An 18,760-nucleotide genomic window follows, 5' to 3' on the forward strand; every position below is an offset into this window, starting at 1 on the left:
CCACGAGCTCCTCGTAGGTGATCTCGGCGAACGACTGGCCGCGGCCCGAGCAGCTCCACCATGTCGGCCCGCTGCACTCAATAAGATTGACAACCAACAGGGACTCACTGCATAGCACAGGGAACTCTACTCAATATTCTGTGAAAACCTATATGAGAAAAGAATCAATATATGATCTGTATAACTGAATCACTTTGCTGTACACCTGAAACTTATACAACATTGTAAATCAACTACACTCCAATAAAATAAAAAGACATCAAATGTTTTCAAATGGACAAGACTATATAGTATCTACGGATGTACATTTGGATGATAAAACTATATAAAAGATACAAAGAAGTTAATACTGTAGTCAGGAAATGGTTGCTTATTGGCAGCAGAGTAGTGTTAGTTGCTCAGTCGTGTCCGATTCTTTTCGATCCCATGGACTGTAGCCAACCAGGCTCCTCTGTTCATGGAATTCTCCAGGCAAGAATACTAGAGTGGGTGGCCATTTCCTTCTCCCAGGGATCTTCCCAACCCATGGATCAAACCTGTCTCCTGCATTGCAGGCAGATTCTTTACTGTCTGAGCCACCAGGGAAGCCCAAATATAATGTAAGTGCTATGTAAATAGTTGAAGATGAGTGGCAAATTCAAGTTTTGTTTTTTGGAATTTCATGGAATTTTTTTTTCAAATATTTTCCATCCTTCAATTGAATCCATGGATATGCAGATATATAGGGCCGACTGTATTTTCTTCTCTCTAAATATCAAATTCTTTAGCAAATAAATAATACTATATACACTTTCAAATTAAATTTACAAGTTTTTTGTTTGTTTGATTTTGCTTTAACCTGTCATGTAACATACTGCCATGAGTCTTTGGATGTAGCATCTAAGCAAAAAAAGCTGCATATGGTCATTCTCTGTATGAGAGGTATAAATAAGTAAGGAGACAACATTTTTGTGGACTATTTTTAAAGCATGATAAATAGCATTATCAACATTATTCATGATTTAAATATTATGTATACATTACAGATAATCTCCATATCAACAAGTATGTAAGGGAAACACTAGAAAATAAAAATTTTATAATGTTCTTATGCAGTGCTTGGCAGCAGAAGAGGATTATAATTGGGATGGGGCATATAGACAGGACTTCTGGGTAGGTTCTAGTTCTTGACATGCCAGTGGTTATAGGAGTGTTTAATAATTCATTAAGTCCTATATTTATTTTGTGTGTTTTCTACACTTGTGCTTTATTTTCCAATGAATAGTTTTTTAAAAATAACAAGGCAGTGTTATAAATAATTTTATGCCAATAAATTCAACAACTTAATTGAAACAATTTGAAAAACACAACTTACCAAAAGTAACTCAAAATGAAATTAAAAGTTGAAATACCTCTATATGTATCACAGAAATTGAATTTATCAAAACCCTCCCCCACAAAGAAAACTCCAACCCTAGATTATTTCACTGATGAAGTCTGTCAAATACTGAATAATGCTACCAAAGTTACAAAAGTGTTTTCAGAAAACAAAGGAGAAACACTTCCTAACCTCTTTTAAGAGGCCAGCATAATCCTGATACTAAAAGTTTATCAGAAATTAAATAGCTATATTTTATTATATTAAGGAATTATTAATTTTAGGTGCAATAATCATAATAAAAGTCCTTATATTTTAGAGGTACATAATAAAACATTATAAATAAACTGGAATCATAACTAGTTTTGCTTCAAAATAATCTTGGTTAAGGGAAGAGTAGTTGAGGGAATAAATAAACCAAGATTGACCAGAGTTGATAATTATTGAAGCTGGGTGATGGATGCATGGAAATTCATTATACTATTTTCTCTACTATTGTTTACACTCAAGATTTTTCATAATATAAAACAAAAAAATAACTACAAAATGATTAAAAGACATTAAATATATAAAACAATAAGTTCACAACAATGATTTAAAAAGAAAGTAAAACAAAACAAAATCATTGAACACCAAGTTGCTAGGACATCAACTTACTATTTGAAAGGGATAAATAAGGGCAGAGATTTAAGCACTTATCTTACCATTCTGGTATGAACTTTATTTCAGGGTAACCAAATGGTCCTGAAGGATGTAAAAAAAGTTTTTCTGTAGAGAATTAGAACTAATAGAAGAAAAAACAACAGCATTAGAGAATAATCATTTTGTAATTGCTAGTGAAATAACCAATTTATAAAATGGTCATAAATGGATTGTAACAATTTGGTGAAGAATTGATAGAGAACCTTACGATACAGGGTCAGCCTATCACCACCTGAAAATGGAAGGAGTCTAGGACATGAAATGGGCAGTGAAGGAGAGCCATCCAACCAAGAATACCTGTGCTGCTGTGTAAGTGAAAAATAAATCTTTATTGTGTTAAATCACTGTAATATGGGTTAATTCATTATAAAGGTTGGCTTACTTTAGAAGTGTATCATTTATACACATTAAAACACATAAGCACATAATTATATTTCAAAGATACATACATATCCAAACACATACTGAACACATTGAAGTGTGTGTCTGGGTCAGGGAGAGGAATGAGAATAAGGATCAGGGATTAAAAGAAGAAAATCAAACAAAAAGGGGCCTGGTATCAACTAATGACAAGAGGTCACCATGCTCCGCCGAGCATGGTTTAACAAGGAATAAAAAAATAATAATTTTAAAAAGAGACAACTAATCTACTCTAGCTCTAGAGAGAGCTCAGGCTAGTGTTAGCTGGTAATTATCTTCTACCTTGAGGAGGAATAAGGTATGATTCTGGAGAGGAGGCAATGTTGAAGACAGAAACTGTTGGAACCCTCCACTACATTCACCAGGGAAGTCTCAGATCTGAAAAGTTCCCTAAACTGAGACTTTCTCCCAAGTATGACCTTCACTCTCAGCTCTCTTTGGTAGTGATGCAGGAGGCATTTGCCATTCTCTAGACATGGGGCCTGGGCTGCCTATCTCCCCTTGGCACCACCTCTCACTCCAGGCTGAAGGAGGCTCGACACACGCTGAGAGGCTTGTTCTGGGCCTGGGTACATCTTCCCGCCCACCCTCCATCTCTGCTTGAGGAGGGCTGAATAACGGTCCTTCCTCCAAAGATGTTCAAGTCCTAATCTCCAGAATCTGGGAATAGTTTACCTTATATGGCAAAAACGACTTGGAAGATATGGTTAAAGTAGGGATCTTGAGATGGGGACATGATTCTGTTATCACAGTGGGCCCAATGTAAGCACGAGGATATATAATCACAATGTAATCCTCCTAATAGGAGACAGGAGAATCAGAGAAAGATGTAAGAACGGAAGTAGAGGTCAGAAAGGCAGAATTCTATGTTGCTGGCTTTGAAGATGGAGGAAGGGGCCATGAGTCAAGGAACACAAGCAGCCTCTAGAAGCTAGAAGAGGCAAATAAATGGACTGCCCCCTAGAGTCTCCAGAAGAGGTTACCAACACTTTATAACTTAACCCAATAAAATTGATTTCACACCTATGGCCTCCAGAACTGTAAGATAACACATTTGTGTTGTTTTAAGCCATTAAGCTTGTGACAGTTTGTCATAGCAGCAATAGAAAACATGTACACTGGCCCTGCTGCTGGGCAGCATAACCTGTTCTCCAAGGAGAGTAAGGTCTGTGAGAATGGAATGGGGAATCAGGGAAGACTTCCTGGAAGCCTCTGCAGTCAGACTGACCTAGGTTCATACTATAGTTCATTTATTATCTATGTTAATAATGCATTATTTATAGTGTTTCTGAGAATGGAATAATACTTTTAATTTCCCATTCCTACCTAATTAACCACTTTTTAAATTATAAGTCACGTCTCTTCCTGGGTTTACACACATTTATTCCTCTACTCTGGGTGTTACTGAACACCCAGTACATGCCTGGCACCGTGCACAAAGTGAGCCTGAGTCCACTGCAAGCTCCAAACATTTCTCACCTAAGCTGCCACTGAGCTCCCAGTCAGTCCAGTGCTCAAGTTCACTACCCTGTCCTAAATGCAGGCTCTCATACCTGAGCATTCACATGGTCTCACGTCTCCTTGATAGACTCATCCCAGCAGCATCACCTCTTACCCTCTCAGGTGCTGTTTCCACATCTACCAAGAGCAGTCTCGCGTCTGCCTTGACCCTGACTCTGACAAAAGTCTGCAGCCCACTTAGAGGATAGTATGCTCCCTCTGATCATATTTTCAAGACTCCATTTTCATCTCATTGTTTTTTTGTCTTTCTGCACCTCTCTCCCTTTTCATGTCTTCTTCTTTGAGCTCCTAAACAGGTCCTCTTCATAACCGGGAAAGGTCTAAACTAACAGGAGAGCTAAGCCTTAAACAGCCAGTACAGAAGCAGGTAGGAGGGACCAAGGGTGTGTGTTTACCAGCTTCTCTGGGAGTGAAACGAAATCTAAGGTATTAAGATGGTATATCCAGGTTACCTGGAGTTCCCAGGCAGCCCCACTCACCCACCTCTCTAGCCTCTCAACACTCTGAGATGCCTATCCAAACTGAGCTGTAATCCCTTGACTTTGAAGCTCCTAACTCCTCAGGATCCATTTGAATTTCTCTCTCATCTGCCATCCCTGTCTCCTGCTTCTAACGTCCAGGTCTGTAATGCTGAGTTCTGATCCCAGGATGTTGGGCCTACTCACCCTGCCTTCCCAGAAAAATATTTGGTCCAGGACTGATTTTCCCTGGTCCAGATTAATGCACCCTTTACCCAATTCTGGTCCTAGGGTCTCTTTCCTCAGAGCCTGTGGCTCTTTCTGCAAACACCAAGCTGCCTTTCTAGGACAAGGTAAGAACCTGAGTGTTAAAACAGGGAGAAAATTGCCTTCAGATCCTTTGGGCTTGGATGATGTTGACAGGGTGCAGTAAGGGGATGGCCTGGCCAAGTGATGAAACTCTGGTGGACGGCCAGGTAGGCAGGTGATCTGGGTTCTTTAACCTGAGGATCCTCAGAGTTACCACAGGCAAATCTGGGGCACTCTCTGCCTTCTCTAGGCCTGTCTTTCTAACCTGTCTGTGCAATGAGAGGGCTGGTCTTCATTAAAGCTCTATTTGAGCCTGAAGGTTTCACCCAGCTACTCCAGCAATGGTGCATAATGGCCACAAGAGGGCGGACAACCTCTTCAGCTCAGAAGTTTGTAGATTAAATGAACCAGCAAGCTTAGAAAAGGAACACAGGGGTTTCAAAAAGAAAGATAGTTACCCAAAGTCACCACAAAATGGCAACAGGGTCAGGGTACTGGGAAAGGGTACTTGAATTCCCAACCTAAAGGGAGGTCAGGAGCCCCGAGACCAAGAGGGATGGTAAGGAGAGGGCTGGTGGGCAGCAAAGAAGAGACTTACTTATATTCTTTAGAGATTTCAATCCCTTTGAGAGGAGAGGAGGAAACACGGTCTTTAGAGGAGGGCCGCAAATCAAATGTATTGCCTGAAAAGGATCTGGGTGGGGGTTTCGGGACAAGACTTGAGGAGTTTATGGGAACTAGAGATGAACAACTTGGCTTCTGTCCCTTCCCCAGCATAGAATGAAAAGTAGAGAAACTGCAGGAGTTATTCTAGAATTTCAGGAAGATTCCTCAAGTCAGGAAGTGAAGTCGCTTAGTCGTGTCCGACTCTTTGCGACCCCATGGACTGTAGTCTGCCTGGCTCCTCTGTCCATGGGATTTCCCAGGCAAGAATACTGGAGTGGATTGCCATTTCCTTCTTCAGAGGATCTTCTCAACTCAGGAGGGCACAGCAAACAGGCAAGGATCACCTGACATCCTTTTTTCCTTCCAATAATCTATTAATAGTTTCAGGGCCCAGGAAAGACAGGGACCAACATAGGGGCAGTACCCGGGGTTCCAGGGGTTAATTTCCAAGAATTCATACTCTGACATCAGTCATAGCCCTCATCTCCACCCTCTCCCTGGGCCTGTCCCCTCCCTGGGCCCCAGGTTGGCAGCTTCCCTGAGTCCCTTCTGTGGTATAACTCACTAGGGCCCTGGGACCCAGGACCAGAGCCAGTGCCCCGCTTCCTCTGCAGTCCCAGGAGTCTAGAGCTTGCTCGAAGAGAGGAAGGAAAGCAGTCTTTCCCTCCTACTCCCCCCCTCCCAGGTTGCGGGGCCTAAGACCAAAGAGCTTCAGTCTTTCTCTGCCACGCCCCACACTGTAACCCAGACAAGGGGATTCCTTGTGTCCCAGCCCCAGGCCGGCATCTTAGTGTCCAAATGGTGGAAGTTCTGGGGCAGGATCGGGGAAGGGGAATCACAGAACCTGAGAAGATATCTCCCCCTTTTGGAGATTCTGGTACACCCCAAGCTTCTCCCTCTGGCTCCCATCAGAAGTTGAAGGACTCATCTGCATATTAAAGGCCTGAGGCCCAGAGTAGAAACTGAGAAGGTGTGGAGACACAAAGGCTGAACCTTCTGGCAGACAGATTTGGAGCCAGAATACAAGAATGGGGGCAACCCAGGGACAGAATAAAACAGGGGACTATGGCAGGGCAGGCCAAACAGACTGTTGAAATCTGTAGGTGGAGGCCCCTGCCAGTTTCCTCCCTAAAAGCAGAGAAACAGGAGTGCAGGCACCAGACAGGCAGGTGGTCAGAGAGGAAGTGAGAATCCCTGGAATAAAATGAGAACTCCCTGTTTAAACAGAAAGAACCTTTCTGAGAAGTGCAAACATCTGACTGAGAAACTTTCCTGCCAGGAGGGTAGTATAGTCCCACTCACAAGAAGGAATGATAGGGAGAATAAATAATATGGTTTCACTTAGCAGCAGGGACTCAAATACCCTTCTATCTATCATCACTAAAAGACTGGTACAAAGGAAAGGCTAATCCATCCTTGCAGGAAATGACATCACTCACCAGCCAGGAAGGGGTGGCCCTACCAACCCCAAAGGCTTCTGGGAGGGCTAATCCATGGAGGTTTGGCCCTGAATGTCCATGTCCCTCCACAGACCTCCATATTGGCCAAGAGTGGGGCTAAGGTTCCTAGAAGTTGGGTGAGGTAATCACATCCCAGTCCCTTCATCAGTGATTTCATAGGAATGCTAAACCCTCAAATCCTTACCTAGTTGTAGGGAAAGAAGAGATATTATCACACCTGGAGCCACAGGTCAAGCCTCTAGAGTCCATGTATCTATGGAAATAGCTCTAGGGACCCAATAATTGAAGGTTAAAGGCAGGGCCTCCCCAGGGACCAGAGGGATGGTAAGGCCAGGTTTCATGGTAACTGATTTCAATGCAGCCTCTTCCGAATTCCAGATAGAGGGAGAACAAATTCAAGGGAGACCAGGGCCTAGTGATGAAAGAGCCATAGGAGTACAAAAGGGTGGAAGAGTCGTTACAGGAAGGTCACATCATCCTGGCACTGGCCCCAGTACCAGTGGCTCTCGAAGCCCAGCTTGGCACTCTCATCCTCTGGCGGCTCAGGAGGTGCAGCTTGCAGCCCCTCCCCTGGGGGTTTCCACACGGCCCTCAGGCTCCCTAGCCTGGCGGCTGTCAGGCCCACCTCAGTCCTGGCCCTGTCCCCCCCAGGTATAACCTTTGCCCAGTCCATCTCGGGGCGGGGAGCCCCAGGGGGGCCGTGTTCATCCAGCTCGCTGGGCGCCACCGTGTCCAGGAAGCTGCCGATGGAGACACTGTCCAGCCGGTCAGCGGAGCTTGTGTCTGGCAGGCTGTCCCAGCTGCCTCGCCTTGAGCGGCCTGGGCTCCCGCCTGTCAGGCTATACTGGCTGCTGGTGAGGCTGCTGCAGTGGCTGGTCAACGTGCCCCTCTCCTCCAACAGCCAGCGCACCGCCTCAATGCCCTCATTCAAGGCCACCAGCTGCTGCAGGATCTTCACGTCGATGGCTCTCAGGCAAGCCTAGGGGAGTGGGAGAAGAAATCAGTCCCAGGTTCTGGGCCATGGGTTTCCCCAGTGTTTCTAGAGGCCTCTACCTTGTAATCCAACCAACAATGCTTGACTTTCAAGAACCATGTAAATAGAATGGTTTGGACTGTAGGCTTTAGAAGCAGAGAGATTGCTGCTTAAAATCTCAGCTCTACAACTGGTCCAGCTTTATGACTGTGGGCAACTTTCTTGCCTTTGTTGGCCCTGGGTTTCCTTGTTTGTGAAACAGGTTTAAATGACTCACCTCACAGGGTGGTTGGGAGAGTTTTGAGATGTTGTCTATTAAGTATGGACCACTGTACCTGGTATAGAGTGAGATCTCAATAAATATTAAATATTAAAATCCAATCCTACTGAGATTTAAACTTCACAGATAGGATATTTACTACTGAACCAGTCCAGATTCACCAGTAAGACTTAGAAGCAGTCATCCAAAAAGTTGCCTTAGAGGGGGCCAAGTGTTAATTGGGAAATAGATTGGGCCAAACGGAGGCATGAGCTGGGGGTGTGGCATAAAGAGGATGCTAGCCTGGTCCCCCAGTCCCTTTGGGGTGTGGCAGTAGCCACTGTGGGGAGGTAAGGGTTGGCTAGAGCTTCAAAGGGTCAGAATCCTGCTGGCTGGGGATTTGGCGCTTCCCTCTACTATACACCAGTCTCCCTGTCTGCACTGAGTGCAAGTCTGACTTACTGGGTAATCTCTAGGGTCCTTTCCAGCTCAGATGCACTGAGTCATCTTCCCCAAGCACAAGTCTGAACTTGTCCCTCCCTTGCTCAAGAACCTTTAAGGGCTCTGCACTGCTCTCAGAAAATAGAATATTGGAATATTTTAGCAGCAGGTATTCAAAAGCCTGTCATAATATGGCTCATGCTCATCCCTCTAACTTCATCTCTACCATATTTCCATGGGAATTCCAGGTCCTGCCACACATAACTTTTAAATTTCATTTCATTTAGTTTCTATATACATCTATAGATGTATATAGATTAAAGAAGCAAATAGTTCTGTAAGATTTGTTAAGAAAAGTAAGTTTCCCCATCCTAAATCCCACTTGCCAAAGACAACTACTATTAATTTTTTAGCTATTTATTTTGTTGCATGTGTGCCCAGTCACTTCAGTTGTGTCTAATTCTGTGCAACCCTACGGAATGTAGCCAGTCTCCCCTGTCCATGGGATTCTCCAGGCAAGAATACTAGAGTGGGTTGCCATGCCCCCCTCCAAGGGATCTTCCCAACCCAGGGATCAAACCCATGTCTATGTCTCCAGCATTGCAGGTGGTTTCTTTCCTGCTGAGCCACCAAGGAGGCCCATTTATTTTGGTACTTACCTTCTAATTTCTAAATAACTGATTAGGGATTTTTAAGTATTTTCTATTGACTTTGTATATAATAGAAGGTTAAGGATTTAACTCTTTCATCCTACTCCCTATATCTCTGCCATACCCACACCCTCCCCATTTTATTACAATGTATGTAATAAAATTAATCATTCAGCATTTACCTTATTAGAATTTGGAAATGCCACTCACAGCTAAGCCATGTGATTTACTGTGGTTACTTTTCCATTTTTTTTTTTTTACAACTTTAAGTTTTCCTTTTTAGATAATAATTATTATCCTTATTATTACTACTACTACCACAACTACTGTCTTAGTTTGGTATATTGTTATCAGTAAGTCATCCCTAAACTCTCTCCCAGTAGTCTAAATTTCCCTCTCAAAGCTTTATTTCTTTTTAACTGAAGTATAATTGCTTTACAATGTTGTGTAAGCTTCCACTGTACAACAAAGTGAAACAGCTATATGTATATATAGATCCCCTTCCTCTTGAGCGCCCCCTCCCACCCCCTACCCCATCCCTCTAAGTCATCATAGAGCACTGAGTTGAGCTCCTTGTGATATACAGCACCTTCCCACTAGCTATCTATTAGACACATTATATATATTGGAGAAGGAAATGGCAACCCACTCCAGTTCTTGCCTGGAGAATCCCAGGGACGGGGGAGCCTGGTGGGCTGCCATCTCTGGGGTTGCACAGAGTCGGACATGACTGAAGCGACTTAGCAGCAGCAGCAGCAGTGTATATATATCAGTTCAGTTCAGTTGCTCAGTCATGTCCAACTCCTTGCGACTCCATGAATTGCAGCACGCCAGGCCTCCCTGTCCATCACCAACTCCTGGAGCCCACCCAAACCCATGTCCATTGAGTCGGTGATGCCATCCAACCATCTCATCCTCTGTTGTCCCCTTCTCCTCCTGCCCCCAATCTTTCCCAGCATCAGGGTCTTTTCAAATAAGTCATTTCTTTGCATCAGGTGGCCAAAGTATTGGAGTTTCAGCTTCAACATCAGTCCTTCCAATGAATACCCAGGACTGATCTCCTTTAGGATGGACTGGTTGGATCTCCTTGCAGTCCAAGGGACTCTTAAGAGTCTTCTCCAACACCACAGTTCAAAAGCATCAATTCTTTGGCGCTCAGCATTTTTTATAGTCCAACTCTCACATCCGTACATGACCACTGGAAAAACCATAGCCTTGACTAGACGGACCTTTGTTGACAAAGTAATGTCTCTGCTTTTTAATATGCTGTCCAGGTTGGTTATAACTTTCCTTCCAAGGAGTAAGCATCTTTTATATATATCAGTACTACTCTCCCGATTCATTCCACCCTCCCCAAGACTTTTAAACACATATCACATGTTCTATCTATTCCCTCTTCTTCGAGGCAGTTTCTGACCTGCTCCAATCTGTCCCTGCTGCACAACTATCCTCTAGAGATCTATCTCCCTTCACTATCATCTTGGGGATTCCCTTTGCCTCTCTCTTGAGTTGGATCCCAATTCCTGGATCCCACATCTTTTTTATTGATTTACTCCTTAATGTATGTGTGGTGCTTTTCCTCCATTAGCTTCCCAAGAAAAGTCTGCATAGATATACCTGCATAGGAGGTATATTGTTGAAGCTTCACATGTTTTAAAACATTGTTATTCATTCCTCACACTATTGACTGATTAGCTGAGCATAGAAATATAGGTTGAAAAGTTTGTCAGAATTTAAAGCATTGTTCCATCATCTTCTAATTTTCAGTGCTTCATTTTAAAAGTCTGATGCCATTCTGATTTATTGTATGTGACCACCTTCTCACTCTTTCTACAAGTTTTTAGGACCTTCTCATGATCCCCAGTGTCCTAAATTATCACAATGATTTACCATTGTGTGATTCTGCTTTCATCCACTGAATTGGTCATTTGTTGGGTACCTTTAATCTATAGGCTCATGTCCTCCAGTTCTGGGAGATTTTAATTATTTCATTGATGATTATATATATATATGAAAATACATGTGTATATATATGAAAGTGTGAAAGTGTTTAGTCGCTCAGTTATGTCCGACTCTTTGCGACCCCATGGGCTGTAGCCTGCCAGGTTCCTCTGTCCACGCAATTCTCCAGGCAAGAGTCCTGGAGTCGGTTGCCATTTCCTTCACGAGGGGATCTTCCCGACCCAGGAATAAAACCTGGATCTCCCACATTGCAGACAGATTCTTAATTGTCTAAGCCTGTGCACCTATACACACACACACACACACACACACACACACACACACACACTTTTGTTTTTCCTGGAAATATCTTTATTTGGATAGAAGGTACCCTGAATGGATCCTCTATTTTTCCTCTCTTCCTCCTCTTCCTATGTGTATTCTAGTTTGTGAAAAATTTCAACATTATCAACTCTTCTATTGAGTTTTTCATTTTTTCCTATCATGTTTTTATTTTCAAGAGTTGTTTCTAGATCTTGGATTTTTTGTCTTCTTCTTCTTCTTTTTCTTTTTAGTTGTGGCATGCAGGGTCTTTTACTTGCAGCATGCAGAATCTTTAGATGTGGTATGCAGAATGTTTAGTGGGATCTAGTTCCCTGACCAGGGACTGAACCCGAGTCCTCTGCACTGGGAGTGCAGAGTCTTAGCCACTGAACCACCAGGGAAGTCCTTACATGTTTCCTTTTATAACTTTCCATTTTTGTTTATGACTGCAATATTATCTCTTTAAGGATATAATTAATGATTAAGTTCTTATCTCTCTGAATATCTCTATTCAAGTTTTTTTTTTTTTTCCTGTTTAAGTCTATATAGTTAAAGGGTTTCACCAGTCTTACAATCTTAAGCTGCTGCTCACACTTCAGACTGGTCTCTAAAAAAGCTGATTGGAAACTCTGTGCCTGAGGCTTGCCAACCCGGAACCTCACTAAGAGTTATTCAGTGAGGCTGTTCAATTGGGTAACGTAGGTAGTATCTTGTGTGTGTGTGTGTGTGTGTGTTTCTCTTGGGTTCATAAGATTCACTATATTATACCCATTTAGAGAATATAATGTAAGCAAAGCTGCCATTATTCTGGGAGCCAAGTAAGGGAAAAGCTAGGAGGGATATTACATAACATTTGGTATATTTTAATTTAACCCTTCTTGCTCTCAGACTCTGCTTGGTGTCTCCCAATCTGGAGACTTTTGGTTTATTATTTTTTTAAATATATATTACTTGATAAGTATTTATTAAACTATTCAGGAAATAAATGCTTCACTCAAATCAACAATGATAAGCCAGAAATAAGACCGAGTATTTGTACACTGAGAAAAATACAGCCACTGGAATTAAACAGTCCTAGATTCAAATTCCGGTTTTGCCACTAATGAGCCATATGAAATGAGAATATATTTTCCCTTTAAGCCATCATTTCTTCATGGTAAAAGAGGATACTCTCTAAAGGTTTATTAAGAAGTAGAAGGAACAGTCACAGGCATGGCATACTGTCTGACAAGTATTCACTAATCAATAAAAGGCAGCTATACCTATTATTATAATTAACTTATCTACTATGGCATAAGCACAGAAAATTTTGTACCTGAAATTATTTGTGTTTTTGGAAGATTATCCCAACTTGAATTCAATTAAACAAATGATTATTGGGTACCTGGATCTTCTAGTAATTACACAAAGACAACCCAGACCGCATATTAAAAAGCAGAGACATTACTTTGCTAACAAATGTCCGTCTAGTCAAAGTTATGGTCTTTCCGGCAGTTGTGTATAGATGTGAGATTTGGATTATAAAGAAAGCTTAGCACCAAAGAATTGATGGTTTTGAATTGTGGTGTTGGAGAAGACTCTTGAGAGTCTTCTTGGACTGCAAGATAATCCAACCAGTCCATCCTAAAGGAAATCAGTCCTGAATGTTCATTGGAAGGACTGACGCTGAAGCCAAGTTCCAATACTTTGGCCAGGATGCAAAGAACTGACTCACTGGAAAAGACCCTGATGCTGGGAAAGACTGAAGGCAGGAGGAGAAGGGGATGACAGACGATGAGATGGTTGGATGGCATCACTGACTCAATGGACATGAGTTTGAGTAAACTCTGGGAGTTGGTGATGAACAGGGAGGCCTGGTGTGCTGCAGTCCATGAGGTCACAAAGAGTTGGACACAACTGAGCGCCTGAACTGAACACAAAGATAATGGAGAAACTCTCCCTACTTAACAGAAGCTTACAGTTTCAATAAGGAGATCTGGACATAAATAACTGAAGTACCATATACTATACTATTAATGATACAAGATAAAAGAGATTATATTCAATTATTTCATGCTGGGGACAAATAGATTAAAGGTGAAACCATTTAGTCCATGACCAAACTAAATGCATTAAACAAAACTTCTCATACTAAAAATGCTTCTCCTGCTTCATTTTATCCTCCCTTCCTCTTTCCTCCCTTCTTCCATCCCTCCCTCCTTCCCTTTCTTCCTGCTTTCCAGCCTTCTGCCCTTCCCCTTCTTCCCTTCCTTCTGTTCCCTTCTTTCCAAAACGTACATTTCCAGTCTTCTGCGATGATAAAGGAGTAGTGGGCAATTAGTTGCCCAGTTGTGAAGGGAATCTTAAAGAGTATGATTATTAGATAGACATTCATCAACCCATTTGTGTTCAGCTCCATTTGCACCCTCAGTTCCAGAAATATCTGAGAACAGCTCCTGAGACCTTTGAGGTGCAAAATGGATTGCTTTTCCTGCTTTCTTTATTGCTGGCTTGGAATTCAGCTTTTTTCAAGACTACTTAGTTACTACTCTTCCTTCTGCTTTCAGCTTCCAGATTTTATTTCTATCACCTTCTCTCCTGTTCTTGTCCTAATGGCTTCATGGCTTTAAAAATAAGCTCTTTACTAGCTTTTAATGGAGTTTCAAGAGGGAATGGAAGTAAATGCATGTGTTTAACATGCCATCTTGAACTGGAATTCCCATTGACTATATTCAAGGCCCAACTCAAATGTTGCCTCCTCTAGAAAGTCTTCCCCATACTTCTTCAAGATGAAATTAAGCCATTCAGTCGTGGAACAATATTTATTGAGTGTTTTTTATAGGCATGGCATTTTGTAGATAAAGCAAGACAAGACACCATTTCTTGCCCTAGGAGTTCACAGTCTAGTAGATAAGATAAGACAAAGATACAAACACTTAAATTTCAGAGCAGGAAATGCCAGGGGACGTAAATGCTACACAGAGAGCTGTGGGTACCCAGAGGACTACAACCTAACCAGGGGAGTAAGGAAATGCTTCCTAGAATAAAGGACAGGAGCTGAGACTTGAAAGTCAAGTGAGCCTTAGCCAGACAAAGCAATGGAGAGTCATTCTAACCAGAGGAAATAGCTTGCATCTCCAATTCAGTTGTGCCTTTCCAGGACACATATCTGACGACCATGTCACTCTACAGTGAAAACTTCCAGGAAGTACTCTGTGGGTTCCAGCACCTGTACCAGTGGCTACTCTGTTTCTCCCCTAACCTAGACTGTGAGCTCCCTGAGAGTAGCAGGTCCCACCCAGTTCATTTATGGTGCTTAGGCTAGGATTGGGTAGGTTGGCTTCAGTGCTATGATTCTTTGGTGTCTTTGCTGGTCTCAGGGTTGGGGGGCTGGGTTTTATTACACTGGTGAGAAATGAATCTGAGCAGCAGATCTTACAGTCCTGTGACAGTGGGATTCCCTGACTGTGACAGCGCAACTGCTCAGAATAGAAGAAAGCAAGGCTTTCTTGCCAGAAAAAGAAACACTCATTTCACACCAATCTCTCTGGAAACAGAAAGGGGATAAACCGCGCAGAAAAGATGCAGCCTCAGAGGCCACTCCAACCCAGTTCTCTTCCCAGGGGAATTCAGGTTCTCCATTCCTCCCTTAACAAGCATACTGTCAGACGCTCTGACCAGCCCTAAGGTCACAAGTACAGCTCACTCACAGGCTCAATCTAAATCAAGTCCAGGCACAAAAACCCAGAGATCTGAGTCTTAGCTCCCTGGTTTGAGACTGAGATTCCCAGACTATTGTTACCCTTGGCCCGCCCCCCTACCCTCCCTCTAGAAGTAGAAAAACTGAGGCCAAAGAGAGTCAGGGCTCTGCTCAAAATCACAAAAGAATCAGGAGCAAAGCCAGGACTTGAACCCATGCCTTCTCTCTCTCTGCCTAAAGCTTTTTCTCAAACTGGTCTGTAGGGGTGGGTTGCCATAGCAACAGTTCTGTGGGTGGGAGGATTAAGTATGGGAGGTTGCCACTGTTTTCCCTTCCCACAGATCCCAGACTCTGTCTGGTTCAGTCAACTTTTGAGTAGGGGAGGGAAGTGGCCAAGAGGCAGGGATGACCTTGGCCTCAAGGGCAGGCCTGCCCACTCCCTGCAGGAAAGCTGGGTGAGGGGCAGTTGAAGGACACTACTTACAGGGCTTGGACTAGTTCTGCCACAAGTGGCTCCAGGGGAACCCCCTCCCCGCAATGCCCCACCCCTTGTCCTCCCCAGTGCTGAGTACATAAAGAGACCAAAGGCACCTTTGCAGAGGAGGGGAAAGGAATGGAGCGGGCACTTAGGGAACCTCTCCCTGAGCAGGACCAGAAGGCTCCCTCCCTTGTGTCTTTCATAGGTAGCCTTGGGCCCCAGGCCGGGCTGGGTCAGGAATGCAGAAAGACCCAAACAAAAGTGAAACGTATCCTTTCAAGTTTACTGATAGGTAATCTCCACCAGGGCTTCCCAGGTGGTGCCAGTGATAAAGAATCCACCTGGTAATGCAGGAGACTGAGGAGTCCCCAGTTCAATCCCTGGGTCAGGACGATCTCCTGGAGGAGGGCCTCGCAACCCACTCCAGTATTCTTGCCTGGAGAATCCCACGGACAGAGGAGGCTGGCAGGCTACAGTCCATGGGGTCGCAAAGAGTCGGACACGACTGAAGTGACTTAGCACACACGCAATCTCCACCAAAGACAGGAAAGAGTTAAAGCCAGAGAGACCAGCCATGGCTCCTCCCCGTGCGAGCTCAGGCAAGCCCCTCAGCACCTGCAAGCCTGTTTCCTCTGTGAGAGGGGGAAACGATAACTGCTTTTCTCCCTCCGGTGACATAAAAGACATTTCGTGCATCTGGCACAAAGCAGGTCTCAATACTGAAAATGTAAAGCGCAGGCAAATCATCTGAATTCAAAACTTGGCTATACTTTCTACTTTTTGTCTGACTTTGGGCAGCTACTTCGCCTCTCTGTGCCTCAGTTTCTTCATCTATAAAATATCCCTTACCTAATAAGTTTCCGTGAGAACTAGGAGACTATCTTGTAAAATGTTCAGCATGATTCCTGGCTCATGCACTTGGTGAAAGTTAGTTTCCAAAGCAAGACATTCTAAGTTAGCTCTTTCTCTGCCCTGAGCTAATGTTTGTACAGTGAGGCAAAGCCAGACCCCTCCCTTAGGTGGGCACAGTTACAACCCTCCTGGGGAGAATCTGGCAATAGCTTCCAATCTTCAAGGCCAAACGCACACATGGCATTCAAATCCTTCCTCCAGGGAGCCTTCCCTGACTGCTTTGCCCACGAAATTCTCCTCCCATCCTTTCAGGAAGTCCCAAGACCTCCCTCCCAACGTCTCCCTACATACACACACACACACCTCTGCATGCCACACGCACCCCTCAGCATCACACACACACACACACACACACCTCAGCATGGCACAGAACTGGGCACAGTGGGGCTCCAGGAAGACCTATTAGCTGACACACTCACTGTGGGCTCCTGGTTCTAGGCCAGAAGGTAGCTGGCAATTCCTCAGTTCCCTAGAATTGGTTGCAAAGTGGTGGCAGGTGTAGATCACCCCCTTCACCGGAACCAGGGCCCTAGGGAGCCTGGGAGGCTCCAACTGCCCTTTTGGCTCTGAATCTAGAGCAGCAGCAACAGGGAAGGGGCTGGGTGCTGGTTTCCTCGTCTTCTCCCCAAGGAAGTGCAGATGAGATGCAAATCTCCAGTGTACTTGAGGGCTGGCAAGAAGGAGACAGGGTCTGAGGAGGTGAGGTCAACACGCTGGTGCTGCTCCTCGCTGTCTGCTAAGCTCCTAGGAACTTTCAAATATTGTCCGTGAGTGTGGGGGATGCTAGGGAAAGAGGATGTTTTTAGTGGCCCTAGTCCAGGCAGTTTTCACGCAAATCTCTTCTGTGCAGATTGTTGGGGTGGATACTGGAGCCACAGAGGAACAAACCCCGGGCCCAGTTTGGAGGAGGAGAAAAAAACTGTTGCCCTGTAATGGTGGCTAGGGGGAAAGGAGGAGCTAGATTTGTGCTGTCCTAGGTTCTCAGGGCTTCCCAACCCGTACCTCTCCCCTCCCAATTATTTGGCAAAAAAAAAAAAAAACTTACCAAGTGCTGCACCTCCCACCCGGAGTCAATACTCCACTCACCCTTGGTGGGGAAGGCAATTAATGGACCCCAAGGATTAAAGATTGATCTGGTAGGAATCCTGAGGAGTTAGGCAGGTGGTTTTAACTCTCTCCTCCCCCGCCCAACTCTGGGTACGTGAGTCCATCCTTTCCGGCCCCACGCTGGAGACTCCGTCCCGCTGGCCCGTGCAGCCCCCACTCACCAGCTCCATCCTCAGCGCCATGATCTTGTCCCCCAGGCTGTGGCCCGTGCTAGGCGACCCCGAGAGCAGCAGAGCGCCAGAGGTTCCTGGCTCCCACTCGCCTCGCAGCCCGCGGAGCAGCCCTTCAGGGGTCTTCCTGCCCACCTTGCCCTCCACGTCTCGCAGGTCAGGCGTCTGGGACTCCGCGGTCCCCTCCATGCGGGCCTAAGCCTGAACGGGGTTGGGCAACCGGACGCCGGGATCCCGCTCCCGGTGCGGGGGGGTGGAGGGGGGGTCCTCCTTTTTCGGCTGCTAGTGCCGGGCGGAACCGGTGGGTCCCCGCCCGCACTCTGTCGCGGAGGGAGGAAGGCGCCGTAACACTCAGAAAAGCGGCGCAGAGCTCGGTATGTGTGTGTTGAGTGTGGATCTTCGGGTGCTGCGCATACACCTCTGGCTCCGGAATGGGTGAGGCTGGGTGATGCTGAGTATGCACCTGAAGGAGACTCAGCGCCTTCTCCCGACTGTGGCGCTGAGTCCAGCCAGGCACTCAGCAGGCGCCCAATGAATGTTTGCTGAAGGAAGGTGAAGCACCCTCAGTTAGGGAAGTGGGATTTTAAGGAAGAGTGCTAACAGAGCTACAGAGGGTTTTGGAAGCCTTCTTGGAGGAGTAGATTCTTTCCCGTCTGAGCCACCAGGGAAGCCCCTGGAGTAGAGGAGCTGGGTCTAAAACAGTGGTTGGAATTTAACTAGCCACCGACACACACACACACACACACACACACACACACACACACACATGCACACGCACAAGCCACTAAATTTAGACTAAAGGAGAGGAAGTCAAGTTCTTTTGGCCAGTGAGGAGAAAATATTGAAGCTGATGATTCTTATACTGTACATATGTGGATTATCTGGGAATCTTGTTAAAATGCAGATTATGATTTTGTAAATCTTGGGTAGGGC

At 44.8% G+C, this 18,760-nt stretch overlaps 1 protein-coding gene across 1 annotated transcript; it reads right to left on the reverse strand.

The window, feature by feature from the left end:
- Positions 1-2,362: 2,362 nt before the first annotated feature.
- On the reverse strand, positions 2,363-18,202 carry LURAP1 (leucine rich adaptor protein 1). Its single transcript, XM_040231353.1, has 2 exons — positions 17,819-18,202; positions 2,363-7,872 (listed from the first exon to the last, which is right to left on the reverse strand). The coding sequence occupies exons 1-2, from the start codon at positions 18,014-18,016 to the stop codon at positions 7,351-7,353; spliced, it is 720 nt and encodes a 239-aa protein (XP_040087287.1). The 5' UTR covers positions 18,017-18,202; the 3' UTR covers positions 2,363-7,350.
- Between the last annotated feature and the right edge of the window lie 558 nt (positions 18,203-18,760).

This window comes from Oryx dammah, unplaced genomic scaffold (assembly GCF_014754425.2).
Source record: "Oryx dammah isolate SB20612 unplaced genomic scaffold, SCBI_Odam_1.1 HiC_scaffold_28, whole genome shotgun sequence".
Taxonomy (NCBI): Eukaryota; Metazoa; Chordata; class Mammalia; order Artiodactyla; family Bovidae; genus Oryx; species Oryx dammah.